Source organism: Delphinus delphis, chromosome 15 (genome assembly GCF_949987515.2).
Source record: "Delphinus delphis chromosome 15, mDelDel1.2, whole genome shotgun sequence".
In the NCBI taxonomy this organism is placed as follows: Eukaryota; Metazoa; Chordata; class Mammalia; order Artiodactyla; family Delphinidae; genus Delphinus; species Delphinus delphis.
In genome coordinates this window covers 20,590,499-20,617,743 of record NC_082697.1, presented here as the reverse complement: position 1 = coordinate 20,617,743, position 27,245 = coordinate 20,590,499, and the positions used below count along the sequence as shown (strand labels likewise).

Sequence of the window (27,245 nt, the reverse complement as noted above, 5' to 3'; positions counted from 1 at the left end):
ACGTCGCAGGCCACGGTCCCCATACTCCCACTAGTCTGGCTCTCGTCTCCCACCCCTCAGTTGGGGGACCTGATCACACAAACCTGCCCCCACGGCAAGGCCTGGTTGGGCTCCTTGACGTCCTAGGAAGCCTTCTGACTCAGGCTTCAAGGTAGGAGACTTGAATTGCTGGCACTTGTACTAATGCTGTGTGACCTTGGGTGGTTTACTGCGGCTCTCTGGGCTTCCTGATGCTCTTCCATCAAATGGGAGCAAGAATCCAGTCCTGGGCTTCCCCCTTTCCAAGCTAGTAGTGTTGGAGGGTGGGAGGAAGCCCGTAAGGAAAACTCTTCCGAATCCTGGTCGCTTCTCATCCACCTTCAATTTCCAGCTGCTCAAAGGGTAGGGTGGTGAAGGGGTGGGGAGCACCCAGAGACGCGAGGACCCTTCCTGGAGCTGCCTCGTCGGCCAGGCAGGGTAGAGCGCGCCCACTCCCTTCCCACGAGCTCAGGCCCCGCCTCGGGGGAGGAGCCGAGGGGCGGGGTGGAGGCTCGCGGTCGTGCGGATCAGGCTTCTGTCGCCGCACTGGCAGCTGCGGCTCGGGGACGGACGGACCGAGCCACGGCCGGGAGCCGCCCGGGGCAGGGCTCGGGAGAGCGGGTGAGTTCCTCCGCGGCGCCGCCTGCTTCCCTGCGTTCTGTAGCTCGACAGGGCGGGGGATGAGGATCGCGGTGAGGAGGCGGTCCCAGCCTCTGAGGGTCTGGCTGGGGGTGTGTGTGGAGCTTTGGCTAAGGGCTGGCGGCAGAAGGTAATTTGGGGGTGGGGGGAGCCTGGAAAGGCGGGTACCGGGAGCGCAGGACCCGAGAGTCGGGCTGGGGTGGGGGCGTTCTCCCGGGTCTTGCGCGCCAGAGATGAGGCCGGGGTACGGGGCGCAGTGGCAGGTTGTTGGCTGCGGCCGCCGTGGCCGGCTCTTGGGGCGGGCAGGGGGCTCCTTCGCGGGTTCTGGGCTCTTGGGCCGCCGTCTGCCGGGGGGCGCAATGCCGGGCAGAAGGAGCCACAACCAGCACCAGACAGCCCCGGCGCCCAGCCTCGGGCCCGGCACGGGGGCGCCGCCCCCTCGCGTGGCGGCGCTTGTTCCCCGCAGGCGGTGGCAGGGCGCCGAGAGGGCTCCTGCCTGGGCGGGAAAGGTCCCCAGGGCAGGCGCCCCCGCGTGCAGACCCGCCTCCTGCGGGATCCAGCTGACAGCGCCCCGCGGCCCCGGGGAGACCCCGCGCGTGGTTGTTCCCGGCCTCTCCGAAGGGCAGCCGTGCGCCCGCGGCTCGGTCCCCCGCACCTGGAGCTCTCCTCCCCTCCCGAGTCCCGCGCATCGACTCCTGCCAGAGGAGCGCCCCCGAGCGCCTAGGATGGGCAGAAACTGTGCAGCCCTCCCCGGAGAGGTCGCGCAGAGGGGTCTCCCCAAGGTCACCGGGAGCGCCCAGACTGAACTGTCCAGACTGTCCCGAGTGGAGAGCCAGGGGTGGGGGGGGCGTTCTCTGCCCGCCTCCTTCCCTGAGGCCGACTCCCCGCCTCCTTCTTCTCCAGTCCGGACCCGCTTAGCGGGAGATGCTGATGATGCAGCTCCCAGCCTCGGGCGGATAATTGGAGCTCTGAATCTGGCCCTCCCGGGAGGGCGGCGCGAAAAACCCGAGACCCGGTGCTCCCGGGCATCTCTGGAGCCCGAGGAGAGAGACGCGGCTCCATAAGCGCTTCTCAGAACCGAAAACCGAGCTGCTTGCGCGCCCATGTGACTGGATTCCACATAATGGGCCCCTGTTCTCACTGTCAGAAGCGCCCACCAGCTCTCAGCGGCCCCGGGCACCAGGTGCCGCCTCTGAATCGCCCTCTGTGGAGGACCCGGACCCCCGAGGTATCAGGCGCCCTTGCCCGCAGGGCGCCCCCGGGAAGGGGCCTGCCGTTGGCCACTTCGGCCAGCGGGGGTACTTCCCTGTGGGCCCTGCCATTGCCTGTGTCTGGTGAAGCACCGGAGGAAAACCCTCCATCAGGGAGGCCTCCTTCGAGACTGGCCATAAAGCTTCTTAGCTCAGCCAGTGACTAGCTCTCTGCCCGAGAGCGAGGCCCTTGGCCTCGGAGCCTCAGTTGCCTCTAGGAAACGGGGCTAATCAGGCCGTGGGAGGATGGGGAGAGGACCGTGTGAGGTGCTGGGTGCAGCGGAGCTCGGCAGCGGGAGCGCTCCGCTGTTAATACCAGCGCCTCTCAGAACGCTTTGCAGTGGGGCGTGTCTCTTTTTAGGCAGGAGCTGAAGTAGAGCCCTGGTGGGTGGTTCTGCAGGGGCTGGGGGAGTTTCCACATCTTCCTCCCTCCGCTCTGTCATAAAGAGGCAGCTTGCGGGCGGCTGGTGGGCGCTGGTGAGACCTTTCAGCTCTCAGCCTGCTCCCGGACTTTCCCACACAGCCTCCCAGCCCCTCATCTCCCACCTGCCGCCAGGATGTTGGAGGCAAGATGTCAACCAGACACTTTGGACCTTCAACTTCATACTCTGCTGTGAACTGGAGTCTACCCAACAGCGTCCCCCTCCCTGGAACCTTCCTGACCCCTCTCCTGGTCCCAGCTCTTGCCAGCCTCTGAATGTCTTCCTTCAGGAAGACCACTTGATCCCGCTCACCCCTCTTTTGGTCTCCTCCCTCTGTGCCGTTCATCGGCGGGCTCTGGGTTGGGGCTCCTTGCATCCTTGCGCCCTCTGAATCTTTCCTGGCGTGGAGGGACATGGCAGGCAAGACCCAGTGCATGCTCAGACTTCGTTCTCTTTGGTAATTGATGCTGGAGTGGAGGTTACGTTTCTAATCCAGCTGTTAAGTCTGTTCGGGAGCCTGAGCCACAGGGCTAAGAGGATGCTGACGCAGAAAGGAGGGTTTTCCCCCAAGGCAGTAACCTTCTGCAGAATTCATTTGGACTCTTTGGAAACTAGGGCCCCAGGTTCTTCTCAAAACCTGCTCCATACCCAGCGTCAACATTCTCTAACCAACAGAGACTGCAGCCAGAATGGCTGTATGGATCACGGAAGGCACATACCTGGATTCCTGTGCTTTGTTTGGACCATCAGGAACCTCACCCAACCTTGACCCCTCTGCCAATCTAGCCACCCCCGCCCCCATGCCACCTGCACCCAGGACTTGAAGCACTTGGTGTACAGTGGGTCCCAAGTGGCATTCTTCCAGCAGAGGCTAGGATGACCTTCTTTATCCTGAGTACATCCTAGACACTGGGATTTAAGGAGGACTTGGACAAGCTTGCCTCCTACAGAAAGCCACAAAGTTTGAAGAGCAAGGGAGTCAGATAGGCCTAGTTCAAATTACAGGTCTCTACTTAAAAGCTCTGTGACCTGGGTAAATTATTTACTCTCTCTCACTCCTCGTTTTCTCATCTGTAAAATGGGTATAATAGTAATGCCTGCTCTGTGGGGTTGTGAGGATTCTGTGAGCCCGTGATGCACAGGAAGTGCTTCGCGCAGCACCTGGTATGGGCAGGAATGCAGGACATGATTATCATCACCATCACCACCATTTCCTCCTTTGCACTGGGCTCTCACAGGTTCCCCCCTCTCACCCTCACTCCCCCACCCCCCGAATCTGGGGGATGTCAGAACTCTTCTGCCTCTAGCTAACAGGACAGGGAAAGCCCCTTAGCCTGGAGGGGGTGCTGCTGATTTCTGGGAGTTCAAGTCCAGCATGGGCCTGTCTCTAGGAAGTCTGTCATTTAGCTTTTCTCATCTGGCTGCCGTTTTGCAGCATTTGTTGATTCGTTCAACAGATGTTTGCTCCATTCTAGCTATTGTGCTGAGCGAGGGATTTCAAGATGAATCAGGCAGCTCTCAGGCTTCTCAATCTAGGGGCAGAAGGTGATAGTGAGGACCCAGCTTCACTGGCAAGAAGAGGAATGAGGAGTCGAGGGACGGATGAACAGGTGGGCTCGGCTAACGAACCCAGGTCTCATTCCTGAATCTGCCACCTTGTAGCTGGGTGGCGATGGACAGATGCATTACCTCTAGGGTGGTGATGTGAGGAGAAAAGTGAGACCACATGGGCAAAAACCTCAGCTCAGAGCCTTCTAGATATTAATCAGTGCTTGCAAATGTTGGCTGCTATTATTGTTAGTCTGCAGTGACCAATTGCAGGTGGGCAAGTTTTGCAGTAGGGGCACATTTGAGCCCTTCAGAGACAGATTTCCAGGTGGTGGCTAGTAGGGGGGTGGGCAGCCTGAGCCAAGAGAACAGCTTGTGCAAAGGCACAGAGGCTTAAAAGTGCTGGGTGTCTCGGAGAGCAGTGAGCAGGAGTTACAGCCGGAGCACCGTCCCCGTAGGGTGTGACTTAGGGAGGGGCAGGAGGCAAGGCCAGGGAGCAAGGCCATCCTGCCAAGGGGTCCCGAATGATTAAACGCTTGCTCACCCAAAGCAGGCCCCCTGCAGCTAACGGAGATGTCTGATCGCAGTCTAGAATTAACTTCTGCAGGCGAGGAAGGGCTGGTCTGTGCACGTTTGCCGGTACATGAACTGTCCTTTCCTCTTCCTTCTACCTGGAAAGCACAGAGGTCCCCTCCTTCTTCCAGAGATGCTTTTGCTACTTCTGTGCCTGTTTCTCTCTTCCTGGGACGTTTCTCACTTGAAGGAAGGGGATGTGGGTGGAGGAGGCGTCACGATCTCGTTCCCTCGACCATAATAAGGTACCATAGTACCATAAGTACTTTTCTGGATGCTGGTCACTGACCAAGGTCTCTGCTCGTATTGCCATCGAATCCTCATACTGATTTATTGAAGTAGGTGCATTTGTCCCCACTGAACAGAAGGGGAAACTGAGGCACAGAGGATGAGGTGGTTTGCTAAAGGGCACTCAGCTTATAAGTGACAGGAACTCATGTCTAGAGGTCTCCGAAGTTGCTCTGTGCTATGTGTACCACCTCGCGCATGCCCTTGGTAAATACCTAAAGCTGACTGCAGAATGTCTGGTAGTAGCCCTGGATGCTGGGCTGTAGGCATCTTGGCGATGGATCACAGTGGGGTGCGCTCCGGGTACCTGGGGACTGCCCCATCCTCTCCCAGCCCTGATGTTTGGGAAGGCCCTGCGTGCAGGCACTTGGCGACGGGGAGCTGTTCTTGGATGTCTCAGAATTCAGGGCTTCCTTCCTTGGCCCGCTAGGCCCCACGGACGTGCCTTGACGCAGGCAGTCTGCAGCTTGATTGATGTAGCAGGTGGCAGTAGAGCTCCACAGTGACCCCAGGAAGGAACGAGTCTTTTAGGATGGCTGGTTAGAGCATCACGTGACCACACACCCTACCTGTTTACAGAAGACATCAAAACAAAGGCTCGAATTTCCTTTTCTACAGGAGGCAAAGTTCAGGGCCACGGGTTCAAATCCTGCCTCTGCCTTTCACTAGCTTTTGGGTGTTGGCCAGTTTCTTCACTTCCTTGCACCTCAATTTCTTCAACTGGAAATACAGATCACACACACACACTCACACACACACACACTCACACATATACATGTATGTGTGTATATATACAATTCAGAGTTGTCATAAGGGTTTGTAATCACGCATGAAACTGACTTCCACATCATAAATATATTGGTATCGTATCCACAAAATTTCCCTCCATGGCACTTAGCATAATTGCGATTATATGGCTATTTCTGGTCATTATCCTTTTACTCTGTCTCCCTCCCCACTAGGCCAGTGGTTCTCAACTGGGGGCAGTTTGGCAATGTCTGGAGACATTTTTGGTTGTCACAAGTGGGAAAGTGCAGAGGGGGCGGGGAGCTACTGGCATCTGGTGGGTCAAGGCCAGGAAGGCTGCAAGATATCCTACAGTGCCCAGGGCAGCCCCCCAGAACAGAGAATTGTCCCATCCCAAATGTCAATAGTGCCGAAATTGAGAAAGCTTACGCTGGACATGAGGCCCCTAAGGTCAGTGACTGTGTCTGATTCATTCAGCCCTGTGTCCCCAGTTGCCCAGCATGGTGGCCGGCACACAGGAGACAACCAATATGCATTAAAGGAATGAACGAGTACTTGGAAGGCCTTATGTCCCTTGGAGTCCCAGAGGTTTGGCTTGCAGGACAGTTTGAATGGACAGAAGCGATTCAGATGAACTTGAATGATGAACAGCCAACTGGTCATTCAGGCCAAAGAAATCCAGACCAAGCTCTTTTCCTTCCCGAGCAGGTGCTAGGGGGCCCGAATTATCAGCACTGTTGCTACAATCACCGCTGCATTTTGCTCCTATAGATGCAGGACCCACCTTTATCTGGACAAGCAGGCTGGGGCAGGGGAATGTAGGTGCTCATAAGGAACGCCCTGTCGGCTGGGCCCTTGGGATCTGCCAAGCTGGGGCGCAGCTGCTGTCAGCTTCCTGTTTTTTTCCCTTTCTGGTGGAATGAAGGAAACCCACTGAATGGCTATTTTTCCACTGACATTTACAGCAGTGTGATAGGCCTTGGATTAATGAGGTCAAGCTCCAGTGTGAAATCTGCCTGATAACTTGAAGCTTGGCCAATAGGAAGACATGGCTTGTTTTCTTTGAGCATTTGATGTCTTTGGATGGCTTTGGCCAGGGAAGTAGGGGTCACGACTCTATACAAAAGAAGGGAATGTTTTACGCCCCAGAATCGTAGAGGCCAGAGTTGTTGTCTCTTTTTCAATTTAGTGGGAAGGTTTATTTTCATGTGAGCTCTGAAATAATTCATTAAAGCAAAGGTTCATCATGAGCCTCATCCTGCTGAGCCTAGATCTGGGCTATTGAAAGGACCAGGCTGCTTTTCCAGGGCTCTCTGGGAGTTTGAAAGCAAAGAGTGGCCCCAAAGGGTGTTTGGACAGGTTAGAGGTGCGCAGGGATTAGAACTTATTCTGACGGGGGAAGGGATCTTGAGCACAGCCCTCAAACTTGCTCACAGCCTTTGGGTTTCTGTAAAATGCAGAATCTGATGCATTAGGTCTGGGGCCTGAGCATCTGCATTTATAACGAGCTCCCAGGGGGAGCCATTCTGCTGGTCTGTGAACTGCACTTTGGGGAGCAAAGGTCTGGGGAAGCCCCAGTCTATAGTTGATGGGTCCCTGGTATCACCCACTCAAGCAAATTCAGCCTGTCGCGCCTGTTCGCCCAGCCGTCTGCTCTGCAGGCTGGTTTGCAGGGGAGCGGACTTACTGCTCCCCTTCTCTGTGTGCCCAGACCTGGGACCAAGCCTGAAGGAAAGGCTGCTTGCCCGCAAGGAGCAACAGAAACAGCCAGAACAGGTGTGAGGGCCTTCTAGCACTTCCAGAAATGTGTGTCAGGGGACACACTATTCCTGGGTCACCTGGTCACCTGGGGCTTGTTAAACACACAGATAGATCCCTTGGCCCTAGCCCAGCCTACCTGAGTCAGAACCGGCCAAGGTGGGACCCTGGGACCCTGTATTTTTAAAAAGTGTGCCAGGTGATTCTGGTTCACAGCCAGGCTGGCAGAGGGGAAGCCAAGAGGAAGAGCTGGCAGCACGTGGAAGTTAATTGCTCAGGAGGCCCGGTGTAAAGTTGTAGCATTGTGTTTAGCCTGATGGCACACGGCTGAGGGAGGGACCTAAAGCTAGCCCGCGCCGCTTGCCTAGCTCTGTACCCTGCAGGGTTGCATCTACCTGGAAGGAAGGGCATCTTTTTCTTTTCTTTTTTTTTTTTTTGCGGTACGCGGGCCTCTCACTGTTGTGGCCTCGCCCGTTGCGGAGCACAGGCTCCGGACGCACAGGCTCAGCGGCCATGGCTCACGGGCCCAGCCGCTCCACGGCATGTGGGATCTTCCCGGACCGGGGCACGAACCCGCGTCCCCTGCATCGGCAGGTGGACTCTCAACCACTGCGCCACCAGGGAAGCCCCATCTTTTTCTTGATATTAATAATAATGGTTAACAATTAGTACTTATTATGAGCCAAGCACTATTTAACTTTTAGTCCTCCTAGCAACTCTAAGAGGTGACCTTACCACAACCCGGATTTTACGGCTGAAGAAAGTGAGGTTCAATGACTTGCCCTTGTCACATAGCCAGTAAGTGGTGGAGTCAGGATTTGAATCAGGACATCTAGCTTCCAAGTCCTTTAACTTAATCATGATGCTGTCTGACTTTGGGCAAAAAATGCTGTTGCACTTCGTAAGCTGTCCCTGCCCTGAGGGAGTGCCTTTCTCTAGTTCTTCCCCAGATGGGGGAAAGGCTAGCAGTGACCTTGGCTGGCTCTGGAGTCAGACCTCAGTTGGATCCCTGCCTCTGCCACTTACTGTAACCTTGAGAAGCTATTTGCTAACTTTGCTGAGCCTCAATTTACCAGTGTGTAAAATAGGAATAATAATCGTATGAGAGGCTATGATTATTTAGCCTGTGTCTGGCACGTAGGATGTACTCGATACATACCAACAATAATTATTACATTAGTGTCAGTGAAGTCAGTCCCTGGGAGTCATAGCTTCAGAGCAGAGGGGATAGGCGAGCAGAGCCCTGTGTCACTTACATCCCAGGGGACTGGGTCTCTCGTTTTGTTCACCCTGGTTACTTATGTCTATTACTTACCTAGGCATTCCTAACCTTTGCTTCTTGGCGCTGGTTACAGACCCCAGTGTCCATGCCAGCCTGGCGAGTTCTCAGAATTTCTTGGCTCCCAGAATGTTTCAGAGTCTCAGTCAGAACTGGCTTTATTTCCTGTCATCCAAGAGCAAGTAGAAGGCACACATTCTCACACTTACTTTCTTCAGGGCTCTTGGGTCTTCTTGGTGACTTTTCCTGTCCCCAGATTCCTTTCTGGAACTCTGTAGTCATCATCACCCCCCCCCCCCCACCATGAACTGGGCAGAGAAAAAACGCTTTAGAGTCATTGCCTGTTGCCTTATTAAGAAACAGGGAAGAGTTTCTCCAGAATTTCATTTTTTTTTAAACGTATGAAATCAAGCTTTTGTTTTCTTATTGCTGTATTTTATGCTTTTTAATTATAAAAAGAAGACAAACTCATTATTAAAATTCAAACCGTACAGAAATGTGGGAAATGGAAAAGGAAATTTCCCCAATCATCATCCACTCATTTCTTTTTCCTCAGAAGAAATCCCTGAATGTTTTATGTCTTTCCATAAATTTCCTATGCATATACAAATCCACTTGCATTTACATGTTTATCCTTTTTTCTTTTTAACACATCTGTACAACCCTTTTCTGAAACTTCCCTTTTCAGCTAATTTATCTTAGCATATGTCAACACATATAGATATACCTCAGTCCTAAAGGCTACATGATATTCCCGTAATAAAAATTTACCATAATTTGTTTTCTAGTCCCTTGCTGGCAGTGAAGATTATTTTGTTTTTTTTCCTACTACAAGTGTATGATGCTATGACATCCTTGCTTACACAGCATGTATCTTTGTACACTGGTATGATTTTATCTGTAAGGAAAATTCCCTGCAGTTTGAACTATGACATTGTCAAACTGTCCTCCCAAGAGGCCAAACCAATTTCATTTTTCTTTTTTTTTTTCTTGGCACGGCATGCAAGATCTTAGTTCCCTGACCAGGGATCAAACCCATGCCCCCTGCAGTGGAAGCGCGGCATCTTAACCACTGGACCGCCAGGGAAGTCCCGAAAACCAATTTCTATTCCCTCGACCATGTGTGTGAATGCCTATTGCCCCAACCCGTTCTCCATCACTGAGTAACTTTAATTTTTGCCAGTCAGATAGGAATAAAATAGAAAGAATGTTTCTAGGTCAAGTTCCACAATATTTCAGATTTTATGACCCTTTAGACCGTGGCTACATAAAGATTGTTAAATATTCAAGAACTGCATTTTACTTGGCTTGATGCTTGGAATTAGAGACATAAAATTAAATTAAACCAGCTCCTTCCCTTCGGTTGGTCCCTGTCTCCTGAAGGAAGCAGACAAGTGGGCAAATAAAATGAGAACAAAGCTGTGCTAGAGAAATGTGTAAGCTAAGTTCTGTTCGATAAACTCTTCATGACTATCATAAACGCATTTGTAAAATACAGCATACACTATGTCCCGGTGGGAGTGGGGATACTTGAAATCCTCAGAAGAAAATGACTTGTTAGAAGCAGAAAAATCATGCTGCTTACCCCTAGTGGTGGCAGCAGAAGAGATGGGCAGCTAGGAAGGGAGAAGTAATTTTGAAATAGACTTTTTGGTAGTTTCCATGTTTACTAATGAGGTTTGTTTGAGGGAGGCTTTGCAGAAACCCAGCTGAGTTTGCAGCTGGTGCTGATGCCCAATCGCTCGTACCTGGACAGATGTGTATGTTAGTCCAGAAACAGTGAGAGCAAAGGAACAGAAGGCTGGCTTTAAAAATCCACAACCTTGGAGCTCATAGAAGTTGGATGTGGGTGGCATGAATTGGCGGTTACTCCAGGGGTTACAAGGATGCGTGCTCTGAACAGTGCCCACTGTAGACTGGGTGCACAGAATGGGCGTTCAATGAATGAGTAAGCATCAAAGATGTCTGTGTCTTGTAAAAGGGCCTCCTACTCAAAAAGAATAGATCCATTTAGAAAGGGGTTATGACCACCTGATCTTCCCACCTGTGGGAGCCACGCCTTAGCTATGCATTTTCTTTGGGCTACCTGTCTTGGATAGCTCTTCATTCACCGCAATACCTTAAGAACAACACGCGACAAGGAGCAGCTGAGAATATCTGAAACAGTGCTGTGGAATGAAACTAACCATCATTTTACAGCAAAGCTTCTAAGCCAGGATCTCTGGAGTCAATTGCAAAAAGCATGCAGAGCTGAAAAAAGACTGTGGAGCCAGAGACGGTCCTAACTCATCCTTTCATGGATGGCAAGGCAGGGGCCAGGTAAGGTACATCCTGGGTCTGGCCCCCACGTTCCTCCAACAGCCAGGTCTATTTTGTCTGGTTTGATTCTATAGCTCTGGCTCCAAGTCAGAGGACCACTCCCTATGATACGACTGATGGAATAATGTCAGTGAATTTCAGTCTCTTGGTCTCCCACCCTCCTGTCTACCCTCTTCCATTTATTGAAAATCTACCACATGCTGGGTGACTCTAGGGTGGGATGAAAAGTTGAACAACATCTATTCCTTGTCTCTCGAGAGCATCTAGTTCAATGGAAGAGGCAGATCTGAAACTAACAATTACTAGTTGAGAGCCACAACAGAGATGTGGTCAAATGCTTTGGAACTAAAGAGGAGAGAGAAACCCGTTTGGCACAAGGCAGATAAAGAACAATTCGGAGGGAATGAAAGGAGCATGGAGACAATATTGTGTAAATGAGACGAGGCAAGTCAAGTGCTGAGCACGGTGCCTGGAAAGCACTTAAGAGATGATAGATATTATCATTACAGCACTTGGGCTAGCTCTCAAAGAACAAGGAAAAGCTTGGCAGGTGGAGGGAAAGAAGGGTACTGCCACTTCATGGGACAGCATGAATGAAGGTGAGGTGGTGAGTGAGGCAGAGAGACAACTCCATGGGCTTTGCAGAGGAGAAATCTAAATTTGTGTTCAAATTCTAGTTCTGCCACTCACTAGTTGTGACTTTGGGCGTGTCAAGGTGAGCCTCCATTTCCTACTCTATGTACTGGAGATAATGAGACCTGTTTTTAAAGGCTCCTTGTGGGGATTAAAGTTAATTTATGGGCAGTACCTGACACATAGCAGAGTCTCAGCAAACGGTGGGTACCATTGTGGCGTGTGAATCCACCAGACCTATTAAGTGTAGCTGAAAAATTGAGTGTTTAGTGGACTTGGGGAGGGTGGGAGGGAGGTTAGGATGACCAGAGGTAAAGCTAAACATGTCAAGGCCAGATACTGGATGGTCTGGTCTCTGAGGCTAAGAAGTTTAGACTTTACAGGCACTGGGGAGACATTATAGGCTTCCCTACAAGGGAAATACAGGATCAGAGTTGGGTGCAGAATGAAAACTCTGCCAGTGGTGTGGATTGTGGGTTGGAAGGTAAGAGATGGAGGCAAGGAGACCATTTTGGGAAGTGTTGCCTCCCATGTTCCTGTCTTGACAACCCACAGCTCACATTAGCCAAGTGGAAGCTCTGTTAAGTCCTGAAGACAAGTGCTGCCTGGAGAGGCAAATCAGGGCAGTGGTTCAGAGCATGGCCTTCAGTGTCAAGGTCAATGTGGATTTGAATCCTAACCCTGTCACTTACTGGCTGTGTGACCTTGGGCAATTACCTAACCTCACTGAACTTTAGTTTACTCTTCTGTAAAATGAGGATTAATAGTGCCTTTCTCATAGGCTTATTGTGGGATTAAATGAGATAGTGTAGATAAAGCAGCTAGCTTAGCTCCAGGAATGTAGTACGTGTTCAAAAAGAGTTAATCATTAAAAATTTAAAAATTGTTTATTTCACCACGGAACCCTTTTTCCATGTAACACCTGTTAACCTCCTCTGGAGCTACTAGTGTTCCACAGAAAACATCCTGCTTTAACCTTTCTGGAGAAGCAGCAGCACTTTCTGCTCCAAGAAATAAATAGTCAAGAGGGTTGCCAAGTTCTAACACAGTGGTTCTCGGATGCATATTAGACCCACCTGGGGAGCTTTTTAAACATTTCAATGCATGGCTGCACCCCAGACCAACTAAACTGGAATCTCTTGAGATGGAACCCCGTATTTTAAACATTTTTAATGGTTTATTAAGGTAAAACAAACACAGAAAAGTACCCACATCCTAAGTGAATGAATTTTCACACATCGAACATGCCCAGCTAAGCCATATCCTGCTCAAAAACCTGAATATTATCAGCACTTCAGAAGCCCTTCCTCAGTCCCTTCCCAGTCACCCCGACTCCAAAACCACAATTCTGATTGATAACAACAGAGATTCCTTTTGCCTGTCGTTGAATTTTACATAAATGGAATCACGTAGTATGCATTTTTGTGTCTGGCTTATTTTGGTTAACAATGTGAGAGATCCAGATTGTCAAGTGTAATTGTGTATTACTCATCCACGCTGCTGGACTATGTTCCATTGGGTGAGTGCACCATAATTTTGTTTCCAAACTACTGTTGGTGGGCATTTTGGATAGTTTACACTTTGGGATTATTGCAAATCGTGCTGTCAACATTCTTGTAAATGCCTCTTGGTAAATGTATATAGAAATTTCTGTTGAGTATATTCCTAGGAATGAAATTGCTAGATTATAGGGCATCATAGGTTCAGCTTTAGAAGATATTGCTTGAGCAGTTTTTTAAAGTGACTGTACCAATTTATATTCCCACTCAGTTTATAAGAATTCTTGCCAACCGCTGGTATCTTCTGTCTTTAAAAAAAAAAAGGCCACTCTGGTGGACATATAGTAGTCATGCTCTGTGATCTTAATATAAGTTCCCAGCATCTCCAAATGATTCCAACTTTGTAGCCAAGTTTGAGAACCTTTTTCCTGACAGGTTTTGAAAAAGCAAAACACGCATTAATGGAACGGTATAAAGAGGTGTTATAATGGCAGGTGCCTCCCCATTGACTCTCTTTGACGTCTGTACCCAGAGTTTTTTATAGATCTGATCTGTCTAATCAGCAGGGGAGGATGCTTTTGCTGTGGAAGGAGAATGTAGAGGTGTATTAAACCTGACAGCCTGTGCCTCATTCATGTGTGCTTTATGTGGGCAAATGGTTCCATCAGGAGTGATCTGGAAGCTGGGAAGAGCCCATGACAGGACTTCAATCTCTTCTTCCAATTTAAGACCTGAAATAGAAAGGAGGACATGAGAAGTGACAAGTTGTCTATACAGATGTCATCAGATGAAAATATCTGGTCTTTGAGATCAGGATTTAATATTTTATGTTGTACTTTTGCTCCCAGCTTGCCCAAGACCTGGCACTTGGAAGGTGCTCCAAAAAAAAAAAAAAAAAAACAGTCATTGAAGTCAATATTAGAACTATGTAACTGGCTCTAGTGAAAAGCACAACTCACATGGATGCAGAGAAAGGTGTTGGTGTGGATTTAGCTAATCTGATGAATAGTTTTACTTCTCTGTGGTTTCTGTGTTGTGGCTGGTATTTCCTATTTATTCGTTTATTACAAGCATATTTTCCTTTATACCCTTAAAGGAAATAAGGGGTCATTTTGTGGATAGATCTCTATTGTGCCTTTCCTCTTGAGTTTGAGTCATATTTTCTGTTTTTTGTTTTTGTTTGGGTTTTTTTGGCCACGCTGAGGCATGTGGAGCTTAGTTCCCCGACCAGGGATTGAACCCACACCCCATACAGTGGAAGCATGGCGTCTTAACCACTGGACCTCCAGGGAAGTCCCTTTCCTGTTTGCTTTAAAGATTTTTTTTTTCTAATAATTTTAGGTTACATCTTGAACATCATGAATGAGACTTGAAGAGACTCTTGGTTCTATATGTTCCTCAGAACAGTAATGACTTTTAAAAAAATCAGTTAACTTGACCAAACAAACTCTAAATTCAGTTTCCCCCTGGGTAGGCAGCAGCTGAAATCTTTCTTCAGTTCTTTTAGCCTTAGTTGGGCTGCTTGGAACCTGCCCTGCACATGCAGCATTCAGAGAGATTTGGACAGAATCTATACTCAGCATTTGGGGCTACCATCTGCGACTCTTTTCTGGGATGCTTTCTCCTCACTTCCCAACTGTAGTTACCTGAACTCTGTCCTTTAATTCCTCAAACGGTAAGAGCAAAGGTTCTCATCCAGGTTGTAGCCAACAGGTACAACACTGACTGGGGCCTGCCCTCGGATAAAAAGCTACAAAAACATGGAATTCACCTAGTGCAAATTTCTTTCTTTCATGTGTTGGCTCCCCTCCGGTTTCTGTCTGCTTGTGGTTGAACAAATTTAGTGCCTTCCAATAGGTTGTGTGTGTGTGTGTGTGTGTATGTGTGTGTGTGTGTGTGGTGTGTGTAGAGTTCACAGTAGTTATATGTGAGGGGGTGTGTCCAATAAGAGCTACTCTGCCGTTCCCAGAGCAGAACTTCTCTGATCAATAGTTTTGTTCATTAAGGGACCCTTAGGACCCCCATGCTTTATGGCGTAGCACATACTAGATGGTAATAAATATTTGTTGATTGGTTAAATGAATGCAGCTTTAAATTAAAAGTGGAAGTGAATTAGAGGAGAAAACTGCCCGAAGAAAATTCTGAAATTAGTTACTTGTCGTTGACATCAGGCACAAAATAGGAAGAGTGTTTAGCAATTTGCTGGAGAAAATGATGAGTGAGAGGATTGAAATTATATTAGGGCTCTGAGTGTAGACCAAAGTCTCTAACAAAGTGAACCTGAGATTTCAACACGAGGAGATAAGTTCAATTGTGACGGTAACATCACTTTCATGGGATTGAATCTATGGCTTATGGAGAATTTTCAATGGAATAAGGGGTCATAGGGGAAGCAGAGGTATGCTTGGAGTTCTGTACACCCAAGAGGAGCCAAGAGGAGGGAATCAAAGTGAAGGGACTTTGGCTGGAGATCAAAGAGGGGAGGAACGAAAGCAATGTAAAGGCAGGTTACTACAGCCTGCCTCTCTCTGCATGGTGACCTGGAAGGTCACAGATCCCATACAGAGAGACTTCAAAGCCTGTGTATTGGATGGAAACTTCATTTACCCAAATGCAGAGGGTCTGGAAACTTCCTGATTTATTCTACTGACAGCTTCATCTCCCAGAGAGTAGAGGAGAGAAGACAGTTGCTGTTATGAATCTGGTTTGGGAGCTGTTGGGTAAAGTGAAAATGAGAAAGTGCTCACCAAGAAAGCGAACAGTAGTCATAGGGGGCTGAGCTCATAGGGTTTGGAAGGCAGAGTTTTATGAAATTTAGGATGAGATACTTATATTTCCTGCCTAAGCCTCCAAAGGTGATGACAGCTCCAATAGTAAGGGAAGTTATGACTGTAATCAGTTATCCTCACTCTGCATAGATTTCATTTATTTTCCTGCAAAGGGTTCCCTTCTTGCTTCTAGTCGTGCTTTTGTGGCCCATCTTTCCTGTCTGACATTTTCTCTATTTTCAAGCAGGGGAGATAATAAAAAATACTTAATAAAATACTTAATAAAAATACTTAATAAAAAATAACCATCATGGCATATGACTGAGCAATCAGAAAAGATGCCAGCTATAGACAACTGGAATAGCCCTACTTATGGGTTCCTTAACCTCTCTGAGTCTCAGTTTTCTCCTCTTTGAAATGGGAACAACACCTACCGCAGAGTTGGCACAATGATTCCAAGAGATGTTACATGTAAAGAATTGGACCCATGGAAGATGTGCTGTGCACAGAAGCTGCCATTTTTACCCTGCATTCTTTATCTCTGGGTTCATTTCATCTACATATTTTATAGGTTCTGAGATGCTTATGTTTTAGTTTTGCTTTTCTTTTTTTTAAGTGGATCGGTCTTATTTTACTTTTTTTTTTTTTTTTTTTTTGGCCCACACTATGCAGCATGTGGGAGCTTAGTTCCCTGACCAGGGATCGAACCCACGCCTCCTGCATTAGAAACGAGGAGTCTTAACCACTGGACTGCCAGGGAAGTCCCACTTATGTTTAGTTTCATTAAGCATATGTTTTTACTCTATACTGATTTCAGCAAGTATTTGCTTTATTACCAATTGATCTGTCTGGTTTGTTAGTCGCAATGTCCTCTTATCTCCTTGATGATTAATACCTTGGATTTTCTGAAATCTTGTGTTTCATGAGGAAGATCTTTTAAAGCACTTGTGGTTCTTTTAGAGTTTTTTCCTGGTTCCTTCTCCTTTAATATACAGAGACAATGGAATTAGACAGACATGGGTTCGGATCCCAGCTCCACCACTTACTGGCTGTGCAGTTAATTGGTACCCATTGTCTGCATTGCTCTAGCCCTTTGTCTCCTCATTCTTTCTTCCTCCAGGGTAGGACTTTCTCCTTTGAGTCCAACGCTCTGTTTTTTATTGTTCTCGTTTCCTTGGAATTATTCTCCAAACCTCCATGAACAAAATACATGAAAAGCTTTTTAAAATTCCCATCCCAGCTACTTCCTGCTTGGCTAAGAACACCCCTGGCTCAAGGGAAGGAGATAGCTTGCCAGGGATATCTTTGAGGTTTCTGAAGTGGAGAGAGGGGCTTCCGCAGACCACAGTCCCCTTCCTCCTTTATGTTGGTAATGCTGTGAAACCCAGGATGCCTAGGATGGATGAGAGAGTGATCCCTGGCTGATAGTGATTCCTGCCCCTCCCTCTTTAACCCCATCCAGTTACCAGCAGGACACTTACCTCCCTACTTTCCAGGGAGGGGTGGCAATTCCACAGGGGCTGCCAACCTTTGCTTGATGTTGGCTCAGCATACTGCTTCCTAGAACCAGGATCCGGTCAATTTAAGGGGATGGAGTCATGGAGGACAGTTCTTCATTCTACCCCCTAGTGCAAGTTATTGGAGAAATTCTTCCTAGAACCTAAGATATTCTTGATTCCTGTCTACCACTGAGGCCACAGTGACTTTTGTTCTTGGTTGAATGATATATTGATATTGAGGGACTCTTCCACTCAATCTGATAACTTTCCAGATGTCTGTGTTTGAGACTAGAGGATTTTGAACAATGGGGCAAAGGCAAGTATTGAAATCCAAGTAGGCAAGCGTGACGGAGAACAGAGTTGCATGCTCAGTATGCGTGCAGCCAATTCCCACTCCTTTATCTGTGGCAGACATTACTAATCAATCACAGCCCTCATTCCTCCTGTTATCACATGTGGCCTCATAACCTCTGTCCTCAAAGTGCTCCAGGAAGCCACCACCAACCTAGGAGTTGGCACAACAGAGGAGAGCTCGTCCAAGGAGGTCATGCTGAGAGAGGGAGGCAGAGGTGGCAGAGGCCACTCCAGCCTTAGTGTGAATAGCCATCCCCTATTTAATCCATGTGTAAACCAGGAGGGCATTCTGTGGCCACACGTGGCCTCCTTTGGAAAATGATCCCTCTAGCTGCAAAGGGAGTTTTTATCTCTCTGCAAGAGAGGGGGTGGACCACACACCCCCAAGCCTGGAGAAGCAGTATGTGTAATTTGACTCCCGTTTCCCCGTGCTTAGCTATTACATAAGCTTCTTCAGAAGACTGACTGGTTTAGCACTGTGACTGTGACTGACTAATGTGTTCGTAGACATCATGTCATCTTTGCATGTGCCCCATCCTTGGCACCTTTGTTCTGTCCCCTGCAGCCTCCTCCACAGTGGCATTCTTACCCAGAAGTAGGTGGGCCTCTCTGTGGGTTCAGTTTCATGGAGAGAAGCTCAGCATGGAAGATGGTTGTGTTCACGGGTTTTCCTTCACCCCTTCGAGCTGTGGCTTCCTTTGAAGTTTTCTCAGAGCTGAGTCTGAGACAGCTGCCTCACCTTCACAAGTAGAAATGAATCTAAAACATCGTCAGTCAATATCTACTTGCAATGGTTCTTCCACACTGTCTAGCCTGGTGGTTACCAAGTGCTGGGCTGCAAATATACACGATAGAGTCTTACTGCTAATACAGATGATCTGTCTGCCAGGTTGGGATTGGGGTTCACTGAGCCAGTCCCACCTCCAACCCAATATGGACCTTCTCTCTCTGCAGCCTCAAGAGTGACCATGGAGTTCCTGGTGGTGGGGACCTCAGCATCACACCATGGCTGGGCTTTGAATCACCAGTGTTAGACAGTTCTTCCTCATTCCAGGCTGGTCCTGCTTTTTTTTTTTTCCCCTGCACCACGCAGCACGCAGGATCTTTAGTTCCCTGACCACGGATCGAACCCACGCCCTGTGCAGTGGAAGCATGGAGTCTTAACCACTTTCCGCCAGGAAAGTGCCAGGCTGATCCTACTTCTTCATTTTGCCTGTTTATGATCCCAACTCTGTCCTCTAGAGAACAAAGCTAATCCTTTCATTCATGGCTTTCATTAAGGCCTGGTCCTATTTTACCAAAATGGCCCAGCCAGTTCAGACAGAGGTCAGCTGGGCTATTACCTCAATGCTGGACATGATTCTTTTCCTGAGAGAACTCAAGGTGCTTTAGTTGCTTGATCGATCACTCTGTTCTTGTTTAACTTGTGGTTTTCGAGTCCTGCCACCCTCCCCTCTCCTCCATCCCTGCCCCCCACCCCCCAAGGTCTTGCCAAATTGGGTTATAGTAAGTGGGCTTCAGAGAACAGTGACAAATCAAGGCCAAGCCCAGGGCCACCACTCAGAGGTCTGGATGAAGGAGCACAGCTGGGAGAGGCAGAGCTAAGGAGCAGACCCTCAGGGACCCGAGTCCCACAACAGATTTAAAACCAGGATGTCTGTCTAGGATGACTGTGCACGAAATCTAGAAGGTTCATCACAGCAGGGGTAGAACAGAAAGTCTACAAAATCCCATGAGAATGGAGTTGGTGGGGGGGGACAAGGCTAATTTCTAATTCAGATTTTGGAGCACCAAGGGCCCCAGAAGTCTCTTTGTTCATGAGTAAAGCATCTTTATACTGGGGGGTGGGGAGTGAGCAGGAAAGGGGAAATGACGCTGTTTTTCAAAGGAACGTGCTGAGGGAGGGCAGAGGTGTGCATCCTTTAGGAGAGAAAGTGGGTCCCAAGTGAGCTCGGAGCAGGGAAAGCCGGTGCAGCGTTTTGTTTTGCTTTTTCCCTCGTGCTCAATGGTACAGGAAGCACGAGGCGCAAGCACTCACGGCCTTCCTCCAGGGTGCTGCCAAGGTTCGGTGGAGAAGAATAGCTGAAGAACGAGAAAAAAACTCTTAACGTTTTCTGTTAGCAGTGTGAACTTTGAGGCACTGTCTGACTCATGTTTTAAAGTCTCTTCAATTTGAATTCACCTTCCTTCGTGTTGTTTTTCTCAAGGCACTGGGCTCGAGTCCAAAGATGTGTCAACCAGCCGCTCCTCTGGGATGGAGGCGTCGCAAGGCCTGGGTCCCCTTCCCCCCATCTCAGGGGGCGGGGCTGCCGTGGAAACCTGGCTTTGGCCTTCCCACCCTTCTTCAAGGCTGGCCCTCAGCTTGGGCCTGGAGGGCCATAAGATGGCCATTCTAGGGGAAGTGGAGGTATCTGGTGATATGCCCCAGCAAGAGACCACTCATTCTGATTCAGGCAACGCCTCCTTCTGGGGCGCCCATTCCTGCATCCCTAAAAGTAGCATAAATGTCTGTTAGGGTACTTTTGGCTACAAGTAACAAAATCAATTCAACTGGCTTAAATAATAAAGGAGATAAAGTCCAGAGGTCCCTAAATTAAAGGACCCTGTTTCCCTCCTCTGACTCCCGAGTCTTGGCGTTATCCAAAGGCCGGCTTCCAGCCGCAACTAGGGTTCATGCTTCCGATTAATGGGCAGTGGGAAGAGACAGCTTCTGATTGGTCCAGCTTAGGTCATGTGCCTCCCCCCAACCAATCACTCTGGCTGGGCTTAGGCCGTTGCTCGTGGACTCTGGCCAATCAGCACGGAGTGATACTGAGGGACCTACACAGACCATCACCAAGCTGTGTATTTCAATGGACCCATGCCTTTCTTCTTCTCGTTTCCTCAGAGACATATCATACCCCAAACAACACTCTTATATAATAGCCTTCTTTTCATTTTGGGGGAGGGGAGGGATTCTATAGTGCACCCTGTCCAGCCCGCCTCCACCTCGTCCCCAAGCGCAGCCCCTGCTTCCCTACACTGCTTGTTTTTCCTTTTCTGCGGCAGCGAGGGTTAGTGGATACACCAACAGGAATCCAGTTCAGCTTTGTCAAACAGCAGTCAGAGGATGAATCAAGGCTTACCTCAACTGCCTGTTCCTGCCTCACTGAGGGTCAAGGGCGTTGGCCTCAGACTTGGGGCTGCCCAGAATCGGGCTACTTTGGTTCATCCACCCAGACCTGACACAGCCACTGGTTGGAAAAATTATCGAGTACCGTATTTTGTTTTCCCCTTGCTTCTGATTCCTATTTTAAGAGCGCACACACTTCCTGGATAACCTCACCCCAACCTGGCCTCTGCGGACCCCTCCCCCACCCGCGTCTCTAGCCCAGCCATTCCATTATCTCGCGTCCCCACATCACGCCCAGTTCTCTTCAAGATGGTCCATCCGGATGCTCCCACAACACACTGGGCTCAGTATGTCTCCGTAGAGCTGGTTTTCCTCCAGTGAGGCCCTCCTTGGGGATCTCCTTTAAGAGTTCATGATGCCTGGAATTCTCTGGCGGTCCTGTGCTTAAGGCTGCAGCACGCTTCCGCTGCAGGGGGCATGGGTTCAATCCCTGGTGGGGGAACTAACATCTCGCATGCCACGCGCAGCGGCCAATAAATAATACATAAATAAAAACTCCCCTACCCTTAAAAGAGAGAGAGAGAAAAAAAAAGCTGATAATGCCATTGCTCTCCTGGGTCCTGGCAGTTTGGGCTGTGTCCCCATCACCAACCAGGGCTACCTCTGGAACTACGGACAGGGGTCTCACGAGGGAGCCAGTCCACAGCTCGTAGGAGCCAGGACTTCTGTGAGCTGCCCCAGCACCCAGGCCAGTGCCCTGTCTTGGGGGCTGCCCAGCTGCTGTGTTACCAGCACCGATGGCAATTCTGTAATTAGACCAAGCAGGGTTTTCTTGGCCGGGGGTGGGAGGAGGTGTGTGGGTCTATTGGGGGAAACTAGGTCACCTGAAAACCAACAGTCAAGAGGGAGCTGTCCTGGAGCCCCAGCTCCAGGGAACCCAGAGGGGCGAGCGGGGTGGGAGCTGGCAGAGAGAGCAAAGTCAGAGAAAATGTGCTCTGGCCCCCTTTTCTGGCCCCTGGGAGGCATTGTTCTCACCTTTCTCCAGGGGGCTGGGCAACTGCCCTTAATTCCTTTACCCAGGCAAACTGTCCAAGCCAGGGAAGGCACAGCAGTGAGTGCCTTCCGTCTGCATGGGGCCCACCACCCTGAGGCCCAAGGAGGGAGCGCTATACTGGGAGTCAGGCCCAGGGTTCAAGCTACTGCTCAGTCTCTGTATCCCGTGAGTATGTCCTCCACTCCCTTGTGCCTCTGTTTTGTGATCCATCCAATGGGTAGAGACTGTACCTGTCTTTACCCTGCTGTATACCTAGCTCTCAGTGCAGTCCTGGCCATGTGATAGACGCCCAATAAATAGTTTACAGATGAAGTAATGAGCTCCTATGAGTGCTTCTTTTATAAGATTGTTGTCACTGAGGATCAGTGACCAGGACGGTTTCCCAAATGTCAATCACAATTTTTGCCAGCACGAAATACCATCAATATTTAATTTTTCTTTGCTACCACCTTGTAAGATTTCCACTGAAGTAGATTTATTTAAAAAGGAAATTTTATTTCACTACCATAAATAAACACTAACTGTGAAACCAAATCCACAGGGAAAAAAAAGTCATTGTTATTACATTCTGTCTTACATACGATTTCTTGCCCAAGGCTATTAGCCTGAGGCCTGCTTTCTCTTTGTTTAGGAGGGAAATTGACACGATTATAAACATGGTTATAAAGATGTCTATTAGCCAGGAACTATTAGCATTTTCTTCTGGAGACAATCTGATAGACAGAAAAAGAAATGAAAAGGAGGTAACTTGGTGTCTCTGATTCCATGTCATATTAAGTCTTGTCCTGAACTTTTGAAAATTCCCTCGGTATGGGTTCTCTTTCTACGCTTAGGGAAACACCTGGCTGGGATGATAGCTGAGGAAGTTCTTGGAAAAGGATTAAGGGCTTTAACAGGGCGATTGATATGATTATTCTTATCTTCAGTCTTAGCATGTTTTTGGTACCTACCACTTAGTAGGTGATCAGTGAATACTTAATAATGAAGAAATGAGTAACCATCTGTGTGCAGAATCTTAGGGCTGAAAGAAATTGTACAGAACACTTAGGCTGATCTGTCATCAGTAGAAGTTGTATTCTCCGGTGAGTGACGGAGAATTTGCCACCTCCAGAGACAGCCACTGGACCACAAGCCCTTGTTCAGTTGCTTGTTGGACAGCTCTGGAGGCCAGGTGCCTGTTTTGGTTTTGGTGCACACCACTGTTCTTCTATGCCTTGGTCCTGTTCTGCATCCGGGAGACTCACAGACTATCTTCTTGTGCAGATTGGACTTGTGGATATTTGGAGACCGCTGTCTCATTCCGCCTAAGGCAGGGCTTGCAAACTGAAATGACCATAGGAGCTAGCAAGGGATGCCAATTAGTGAAGGAGGTCAGGTGGGAGTAATGGGGGGGTAGTGGGGACTATGGGAAATTAGATGGGCCCCATCGAAAGGGGACAGTCCTACTCCAGACCTGCTGATAATTGCCACGTGAGCCCAGTGTGGCCAGGTACTGAGATGTTCTAAGAAAATCTGATTTTGGATATAAAATCTTCAAGTTTTAAAAGTTAGCAATGAATGACAATACTGTAAATCATGGTGTGGGCCAAAAACCAATCAAGCAAACACACAAACATGATGTGGACCACAGGGGACTTTCTGGTTGTCTGGCCTTGTACCACAGGTTGCTCACTGCTTCCCACAAGACTTCTGTTCCCATTGGGCTGGGCAGACCCATCCACTTCCAGCCATGTTTGTGCGTGTTGGTTCCCAGAATTTCCTCCATGGTGTCCAGCACCTCTCCATGCCTTTGTACATTGCCAAGCTCCCATGTCTTCCCTCTTCACCTGGCGGACTACTCATCCTTGGAGATTCAACTCAGTTGCCTTCTACTCTGGAGAGCCTTTTCTGATAACCTTAGGCAGAAAAGGTCTTCCATTTTCTAGCTGTGTGATGTAGGGTAGTTTACTTAATCTCTCTGTGCCTCAGTTTTCTTATCTGTGAAATGGGGATGATAATAGTATCTATCTCATTAGGTCATCAGAAGGATTAGATTAGTTTACAGACAGGCAGACTTGGGTTTCCTAGAAGGCAGAGCTGATCCTCAATCCATCTCTGAACCAGGGCTCATCACAGGGCAGGTTTCACTGTTTGATTCCTTGAAGAAGTGGGGGAAAGTAAATATGTGGTCCACTAGCTCCCAGTGAGTTCTGACCATCATGATGATACAGCATGGTTGTGAATTCAACTCTTCTGAGCTCCTTACTTTTAAAAACGAATATCTACCTAAATGACTAAAAAACAGTGAGCACACCAAATTCTGGCAGAGAAACTGGATCACTCACACATGGCTGGTGGGAATGAAAAAATGGTACAGCCACTTTGGAAAACAGTTTGACAATTTCTTATGAAACTTGTACTCTTGGGTATTTACTCCAGAGAACTGAAAACTTATGTTCACACAAAAACCTGTACATGAATGTATTAGCCCCAAACTAGAAACAACCCTGATGCTCTTCAATGAGTGAATGGATAAACAAACTGGGACACATCCATAAAGTGGGGGTACCACTCAGCAACCAAAGAGGAATGAACTACTGTTATGCAAAACAACTTGGATGAATCTCAAGGGATATTGAGTGAAAAAAGTCAATCCCAAAAGGTTACCCACTGTCTGATTCTTTTATATAACATTTTTGAAGTGACAAAATTCAAGAGATGGAGAATAGATTAGTGATTGACAAGGGCAAGGACAGGAGTGCATTGGGAGAGGAGGATGAGGGATCCTTGTGTGATGGAACTGTTTGTATCTTGACTCTGGTGGTGGATACACAAACCTACACTTGTGACAAAATTGCTTAAAACTAAACACACATACATACAAATGAGTACATATAAAACTGGGGACATCTGAATAGATTGATAGGTTGTATCAATGTCAGGTTCTTGGTTTCGACACTGTACTGTAGTTTTGCAAGATGTTACCTTTGGGATAAACTAGGTAAAGTTTGCACAGGATCGTTCCACATTATTTGTTACAACTGTATGTAAATTTATAGTTATCTCAAAATTAAAAGTTTAACTAATTGAAAAAACATTGCAAGATACTCAGAACAAAACAAAAGGCAACCAAGGGCAGTTTGCTTGTTTCCTGCTGAGTCTTGCCATTGTCTTATGTTTATCCTTTTTTTTAAAAATAAATTTATTTACTTATTTATTTTTGGCTGCGTTGGGTCTTCACTGCTGCACGGGGGCTACTCTTCGCTGCAGTGTGCGGGCTTCTCATTGCAGTGGCTTCTCTTGTTGTGGAGCTCGGGCTCTAGGCGCGAGGGCTTCAGTAGTTGTGGCGTGCGGGCTCAGTAGTTGTGGCGCACGGGCTTAGTTGCTCCGTGGTGTGTGGGATCTCCCTGGACCAGGGCTCGAACCCATGTCTCCCGCATTGGCAGGTGGATTCTTAACCACTGTGCCACCAGGGAAGTCCCTGGCTTATGTTTATCCTTGAGATCTGGTCCGCTCAGACCCCAGGAGCCTTTGCCCTCTGAATATTGCCAAGCCAACCCCTTCCCCATTCCTCCTGTGTATGCTCCAGTCTCTTCAGGGAGAGACCTGAAGAACATTCTGAGCTCCTGAGGGTCCAGCCGAAGGCTGAATTCTGGTCTTTAGCCTCCTGGCGACCAGCAGCTCCAGAGTGAAGCAGGGAACCCAGGAGATTGACGATCACTTGCTGAAGCCCAGTGCTATGCTGATCCCCTTTATGATAGTGAGCATTTCCACAGCACATAAACGTAGACCTGTACCCAGCATCCTGCAATCTTCCACCAGCCTTGCCCCCATGGGTTCCCAGATGTGCTGCGTTTACGTATCCCTGCTTTTCTTCCTCCAAGCTGTTTCTCTTTCCTATAACCTGTTTCTCTTTGGTATAACATTTTTTCATCAGCTCTTTCTTCCTTGAACATCCTGTAAATTCTGGGAGGTGGATACAAAATTTAACAGGTGGGAAAACAGGCTTAGAAAGGCTCAAGTTGTTCCAAGACCTTTTCCTTCTGCATCTGAGAGCCCATAGGGTCTGCGCTTACAGGAAGACAGCACCCACTTGGCTTCACACTGAAATTTTGTTGATCTCATGTCGCCCAAGAACCGATGAGAGCAAGAGGTGTGAATTTTTTTTAAAAAGTCATCCAAGAGGAAAACTTCAACTAAGGTTTTCTAGGTCCCAATAGTTCAGCAGCTATTGTGGGTCTTAGGACCCCTTTATACTCTTAAGATTAAGGTTGCCAATGAGCTTTCATTTATGTAGATTATATCTGTCAATATTAACCTATTTTGTAATTAATACTGAGACATTTAAAATATAATCCTCATTCCTTTAAAACTAACAATAAACCCCTTCTATGTTATAAAAATAAACCCGTATGTGTTATAACAATAGAACAACCTTATATGAAATTACAATATGACCACTCGAAAGCAAGGTTTGTTATGTGACCGTAATGGAGGTGTTAGCTAACAGTGGTAATCATATTGCAGTATATCAAATCAACATGTTGTACACTTGAAACTTACACAATGTCATAGGTCATTTATATCTCAATTAAAAAAAAAAGGGGCTTCCCTGGTGATGGAGTGGTTGAGAGTCTGCCTGCCGATGCAGGGGACACGGGTTCGTGCCCCGGTCCGGGAAGATCCCACATGCCGCGGAGCGGCTGGGCCCGTGAGCTATGGCCATTGGGCCTGCACGTCCGGAGCCTGTGCTCCGCAACGGGAGAGGCCACAACAGTGAGAAGCCTGCGTACCACACACACAAAAAAAATAATAAATAAAAATAATAAAATAGGGGGAAAAAGCGTTTGGAACATGGGGCCGGGTGACATCATCAGATCGGAGTTTTGAGCCTGACAAGCATGTCCATGTGTGTCTCTCCCCTTCCCCGCCACAGGCTCCAGCATGCGGCCCCAGCCCCGCAGGAGCCCCCATGCTGCCCCGGCCCCCGGCGCGCTGTGCTAGCCTCCAGCCAGGGCGCGGGGAGGCGCGGAGGCCATGGCCACCCACGTGGACCTGCTAACCGAGCTGCAGCTGCTGGAGAAGGTGCCCACGTTGGAGCGGCTGCGCGCCGCCCAGAAGCGCCGGGCCCAGCAGCTGAAGAAGTGGGCGCAGTATGAGCAGGACCTGCAGCATCGCAAGCGCAAGCATGAACGGAAGCGCAGCACGGGCGGCCGGCGAAAGAAGGTGTCCTTCGAGGCCAGCGTGGCCCTGCTGGAGGCCTCGCTTAGGAACGACGCCGAGGAAGGTAGGTCACTCCTGGTCCTGGTTGGTGTATGGCTACCTGGACCTCCTGGATTCTGGGTTCTGTGCCAGTGGAGGGGAGAGCAGGGTGGGTCTGGGAAGGGCTCTGAAATCTGAGACTTCTTTTTGAAAACAAGAATACCAGCCTTTGGCTAATGAATACTCATTTTCCTTCCCTCCCACTAATATTGACTGTCAGCCTACATCTTGTGCATTACTATTC

General features: G+C 48.7%; 1 protein-coding gene across 1 annotated transcript in view; it reads left to right on the top strand.

The window, feature by feature from the left end:
• The first annotated feature begins 503 nt into the window (after positions 1-503).
• The window catches only part of PPP1R16B (protein phosphatase 1 regulatory subunit 16B), a 102,230-nt gene continuing 75,488 nt past the window's right edge, over positions 504-27,245 (top strand). Inside the window, exons 1-2 of the mRNA XM_060030788.1 lie at positions 504-639; positions 26,676-27,026. Of these exons, the coding sequence (XP_059886771.1) occupies positions 26,777-27,026 (250 nt within the window). The 5' untranslated portion in view covers positions 504-639; positions 26,676-26,776. The remainder of the gene's footprint in view (positions 640-26,675; positions 27,027-27,245) is intronic.